We start from the raw sequence: 6,297 nt of genomic DNA, 5'->3' as shown, positions 1-6,297 counted from the left end.
CGCATACACGCAGCGCTCATTTAACAGATTCCTTATGTGACAACTCTAATGCAACGCCAGGTATGCATAACTGAGCTATAATGATTAATCGCGAAAATACTTAGAGAATAAGGGAGTTTCCACTTTTTGTTTTAAAGTTATCAACGAAAAAGTTATGCGTCGATCTCACAGACAACGAAAATAGTCAGAAAAGTTAAAAAATGTATCAAAAATTAGTTCACTAATATTCACTTATCTACTGGATGCGACCAAAGAAATGTGATATTATTCCGATATAACGGTCATCCAAATGTACTTACATATGTAAGTGTTACATACTTATGTATATGTAATTGCATACTAATATCCAAACGTATATACACATATATATAAGAGTATGTATTAAGCGTAATCACAAACCTTAAATCATTCTCTTTGAAATCAAAAGAACCAAACGTGTGCGTTATTTGTTCGAGTCAATCAAATTTAATTGAATTAAAAGAATTGACAAAAGAAATGGTCCAAAAAGAATAAAATGATATACATATGTACTTACACATACATGGTATATTATTAAAAAATTCGCCAGTCAAATTTGTGTAATACAACACACATACATAATAAGCTTAAATATAAACGAAGCACTTCATGTCTGAGTACAGCACGTCCGTTTTCAGCTTTGCAAACCTTCGCATTATACGAATACGAAGGTAAGTGAAAACACCATTATTCAAATTTAATACTCATCTCAAAGAGAAGAAGGCACTGGAATCACCGGCTGGAATAAATGCAGCCGTGCATCTGTATGTCCTAATTTGTTGGTGGCGTTGCAGTAGTAGTCACCAAAGTCCGGTTCGGAAACACTTGCTATGCGAAGTACGGATGTTGTGGTTTCGTGCGATGAGGCAGTATTGGAAATCTCGTATCGGGAATTCGACTGTAGTTTGGCACCATTGCGGTACCAGAAAACGGCAGGAGCAGGATATCCCTGCACACTGCATTCCAATTCAGCAACGTGTGCCAAAACTTGTGCCACCTTGGGACGTAACACAGCGATTTGTGGCCGGAATTCCACCTCAATCAGCACTTTATGCTCGTCAGGCTGTCCTACGCCATTGTCAGCGACACAGTAGTAAGCGCCGCGGTCAAGTCGATGTACCTCCTTGATGCGCAGTATATGCCCGGAAAGAATTGGACCACCAGCCGGCATGATAGCATTATCTTCACGCTTCCACCACAAAGTGGGTTGCGGGAAACCAGTGGCATGGCAACTCACTTCCAAATTCTGTCCTTCGGTAACTAGTTTGGACTTCGGCGTACGTTCTTCTGATATGATTGGTGGATGCTTAATGGATAAATTTAATTTCTTTGTAATTTTATCAGTTGCAGACACAATCACTTGGCACTCATATGGCCCCATGTCGCTCGCCTCGATTTTCGTTATCTTCAGAGAGTAAGTAGCACTGCCGGCATCATCGTCCCTCGTTTCGCTTATCGTGTAACGCGGGTCGCTCAAACTTAATATGTTTCGCATAGACAAGACAACAGATCGTTTGGCCCAGCTAACAGACATACGACCAACATTCTCAACAGTGCAGTTGAACTGTACATCTTCACCTACACTGGCGACAACGTCTTTGGAAATATGGCTAATAACAGGCTGGTTTGCATGTAGAACATTTGGCAGGAGCGTTAGTAAAGCAGCCAAAGTAATCAGCAACGATGTCAGTTGTTCCATCTTTACTTTATTGACAAAAACATAAACACTACACAAATTGGACTTTTTTTTGTTGGTTATTTATAAATATTTACAAGTATTTTGTTAATAACACTTGAACTCAGTTATCCACAGGTCACGAAACGTTCTCCAACGCTTCCGATTCTTGACTGATCACTGACCGCAAGCGCAGCGAAATCGACTGAACCACGCCGAGATTATCGACCCACTCTTTGTGACTTTGATGCGCTCTCTCCCTCTTGTTCTTTAGTTGTCAATTACACGCACACGCATGCACATACAAACATACCCTGCAGGGAAACCCCGAACTGGTGAACCAAATTGGTAGTTCCGTACTAGATCTTTATCGCCAAAAATGAACTAGGAAGATAGGAACTAAATCCCCACCAGTCAAAAATCGGCGAAAAGTGGTACTTTTAAAAAGCTAATTTTTTCAGTTTTTTTCACTAGACATCTATATCTAAAGTGACGAATTTAGGAATGGTTCGGAACAATAGAAAACGGGACGCAGAACGAACCAGATCTTATTTGTCGAATTTAGAACTAATTCGGAACTATTGAATAAGGGATGCAGCGGGGGGCTTGTTTACTTTACATAGATATGTGTTCGGCGGCTTTTTCGTTCAAATACGCTTCTATTCTGCGCTTCGCAGATGCTTTTTCATAGCTTGGTAATACAAAACTAAAATTTGTGTTAACATTTCAACATCTCGGGACCGTCTGGAATCTAAGAAATAACAGCGAGCACCTCTGAAAACTCAGCTACAGCTAAAGGTATGTAAACGTACATTTCTTACAATCATTCAAACACATTTAATTTCAAATTGAAAACACATTTCTTCCAAAATAACTTAAAATCGCACACACGGAAGAACCAAAAAGATTGAAAAATCATGATACTTTTTTCTTTCGTCTTTCGGTTTCAAAACTGGTTCGGAACTATAGAATTTAGGACTAGTTCGGAACTATCGAAAAAGGTATGCAGCGGGGGGCAATTGACACTCCCTAGGACATCGCCATGTTAAATTCGCCAGTTGCTTGCATGCAAAAGAGATTTATCGCGAACCAGTACTGGGTCTAGATGGACTAAAAGCGCCCCAGTTCAGAACTAGAGATTTTCCCCACAGGGTACATACATACTACGTACATAAATACATACACAATGTACTAATTTTCATATTCTTTTGCATGAGCCTCATCGCGATATCACTACCCTGCTGGAAATACAATTAAATTAAAATTAGTTTATGCTTTTTTCAATAACAACTAACTAATTGATATTTCTTGCAGCGAAGTAATTTATTTAATGTGGGTTGTCATAGAAGGCAGTCAGTTGTCCCATACTGAATTTATTTTCAATTACTTTACTTGTAATTTAAATTCAACAACTTAAATAAAACGAAGTTTACGAATAAGATGGCGAAAGAAAATATTGAATGAAAACTGTCTTGCTTTGTATTTGTTTAAAAATAGTTGCGATCCCTTACGAGTCCGAACCAGTCACAAACCGTCAGATTTTACTTGGAATCGATCGAGTAAAAAGGGTCCTCTCTGCCAGAAGTTACCAGTTTTAGTCCGAAGATTTTTTACTGGTAAATTCTGGTAAATATATCAAACGATCAGCTGTAGTGTGTTTGACAAACCGAATTGTAAACAAAGCAAAAGTGCACTCTGATAATGCATGTTGAAAAGTATTAATTTACTTGCTTAAGTGGATTCTAATCAGTTTGAAAGTACTTTTGGTTATTTACATGTTTGAGCTGAGTGTGTTTACGTAAAAAAATAAGCAAAACTTTACACCTAAACGTGAATTTTTAGTTTTTGACAGTTTTACTAGTTCTAGTCCGAGGAATACGGGATTGGACCTATTAATTTAAAATTATTTGACAAATAATTACATTTTGAGTACATACATATATTGATTCTTGAAACGGACTTATTTTTTCCGTCAGGGCACATTCCACAGTGAAATGCATACATGCATATGTCTGTACACGAATATATTTAAATTGTTGCAGTACATACATATGCATCTTAAAGCGTGCATACAAAGCAGGGAAGCCAACTCGTGGGGAATTCCGCGAATTGTGGAATTTCATATCGTTCAATTCTAGAAAAATAAAGTCTTAAATGGCCAAAAATTACAGTTGTTTTTTTAGAATTTTCCTTGACGCATTTGCTTTCATATAACAAAAAAACATAATTTATTTTTATATGGAAGAAAGCCGCAAAAACGTCGGCAAAAAAAAACTAAAACGAAACTTGCACTTTATTATAATAAAATTAAGTGGGCTACCAAAACCGCATACTCAACATCTTTCTAGAAAATCCAATTAAAAAGCTCGAAATTTTTACAAAAGTTTGTTGAATTTTTTTCAAATATAGCACAAAGTTTGAAACTTGGACTTACACGGTATTTGTTAAAGAATGAACTATATTTTTATGCAAAAAATAACAAAAAAAATATAATAATTCTTGCGACTAAAATTTCTTCGACCACTGTATGTACCTATGTAAATATTATATAAACATTTTTTATACTTTATTTGTTAACTAACTTTATAAAAGTTTGGTTTGGTTTATGAATACATAAATGATTTACATTTAAAAATAAAATAAACAGACCAGCAATATATCAAAATACATATTTTTTTTTTGTAAATTAGGAAATATCTATGGGTGGGGAATTTTACGATATTTCGAGCAAAATTGGGGAATTTCATTGTCGAAATCGGGGAAGTCTCAAAAATGAGTTGGTTACCCTGATATAAAACCTCCGTCTTTGTAACTGATGTTTACTTCTAGTCTGTTTGGGTCTGTCTAGCCTTTCCTAGGGATATTCAAAAAATATCGATGTTTGAACTTATTCGACGTTAGCCGTCGATACATCGGAATGATACGATGTTTGGATAAGGAGTTTTTTCATGAATACATCGATGTTTTTATGAAAAAATCTAATCAATGTATAATTAATTCGCGATTTAGTGCCAAGGAATAATAAAATTGTTTTAGGAAATAATTTCATTTGTTCGAAGTTAAATTATTTCAGTATTTTAATGCGAGTGACTATGTGGAATGATATGAGCATTACACTCTCGAATACATAGTAAATCGTGTGGATTGAAGGCGGCTCAACCAATTGTTGTATGATAAGCTATATATGTATGTACCTATGTAGATGATTATACAGATGAAAAAATTAAAGAAACGTATATAAATGCATAACACGTAAATTTTCAACAGAAAATTTATTAAATTAAAAGAATATTTCCAGTTCCTTTTAACATGAACTTTATTTTCTTCTAATTTGTTTAATGCAAATTTTCTTCAAGTTTCTGTCCTTATGTTATCCCTACAGGAAAATAGAAAATGGATGAACCGAATGTTTACATGGCAAAGTAACTTTTTAGCATGGAAAATTTAAAGTAATCCTGATACTTAAAATAATCGATGTACTTAAGCGATACATCGTGAAACATCGATGCAAGCTTACGATGTTTTACATCGAGGTATTATTCAAGTGGACACCCCTAGGCTTGCTTGTGGAGTGGGATGAGTGTTCCCGCTTTCTCCAAGCACCCAGCTTTGGTATTTTCTTATCAATGAATTTTGTTATTGTACGCTATTGCTCCAACGAAGAAAGAAAGATTGCGCTGAGTTGTTTTGATTGTAGTTTCCTTGTAAACTTTGGTTTTACATATGCATGCATACATACATACATGTCTACGTATGTATGTATATGTACACATTGATTTTTGATAACTTGCTTTTATTTTTATTGTTGTTTAAGATGCTTTTATTTCTATCGTTGGCGGATTGTCTATACCAGTGGTCGGCAAGCCATAGCGATTTATTTTACATATATATATATGTATGTAATTTCTTCACTTTTTACTTAAGCAATAGTTTCGAAGTCGGCAACGTCAACAAACTACCTTCATGTTTAACACCGAGCATTCGACTGAGATGCTGAAATGCTGAAATGCAAGCAAAATATTTGCTGCACGTTTGCTAGCTAATGGTCTGATTATGCATACTTCGCATAACTTCGCACAACTTTGCAAAAACTTCAAACTGTAATTTCGTATGTACTCTGTATGTATTCCATTAACCAGAAATTAGCAGAACTTTTAAAAACTTAGCGATCTGTTGAGTTTAAATTTTGCTTCACATTTTCTTAAGTTACACTTTTAGTGCACTGGTACAAATGGCTGTGCGAAGTTATGCGAAGTATGCATAATCCGACCCTAATAAATGCTTCAAAATTTTACCACATAAGTTTAGGAGTCCTAGAGAGCGGCACGACACGCTGCAACGCAGCATGGCTGAATGAGAATAAAACAAAGCGACACTGAATCTTTTTGTATCATTTGACACACCCATGTCAATGCCCATACAAAACTGGTAAGCGAGAACCGGACGAGATTTCTGGGAACACAAAATGTTTTTCAGGTGATTTATGGCTTGCTATCAGTGTGACCAGGTAACCATTTTTGTAACTGGATTTAGCATTTATTTATTAAAGTCAGTCTTTTTGAAAATCCATTGTGATATTTGAATGACCACACAGAAATATTTAA

At 35.6% G+C, this 6,297-nt stretch overlaps 1 protein-coding gene across 1 annotated transcript; it reads right to left on the bottom strand.

Annotated features, from left to right (window-relative positions):
• Window positions 1–436: 436 nt before the first annotated feature.
• Window positions 437–1,929, bottom strand: LOC118738093 (protein amalgam). Its single transcript, XM_036469014.1, has one exon. The coding sequence runs from the start codon at window positions 1,715–1,717 to the stop codon at window positions 728–730; it is 990 nt and encodes a 329-aa protein (XP_036324907.1). The 5' UTR covers window positions 1,718–1,929; the 3' UTR covers window positions 437–727.
• Window positions 1,930–6,297: the final 4,368 nt, after the last annotated feature.

Source organism: Rhagoletis pomonella, unplaced genomic scaffold, assembly GCF_013731165.1.
Source record: "Rhagoletis pomonella isolate Grant_MI unplaced genomic scaffold, Rhpom_1.0 Rhpom_scaffold_00004, whole genome shotgun sequence".
NCBI classification, from domain to species: Eukaryota; Metazoa; Arthropoda; class Insecta; order Diptera; family Tephritidae; genus Rhagoletis; species Rhagoletis pomonella.
Note: the sequence above shows the minus strand (reverse complement) of the source record. Positions and strands in the feature narration are given on the sequence as shown.

Excerpts from the sequence above, each read along its gene's own strand:
- LOC118738093 (XM_036469014.1), bottom strand. The coding sequence starts at position 1,717 with ATGGAACAACTGACATCGTTGCTGATTACTTTGGCTGCTTTACTAACG.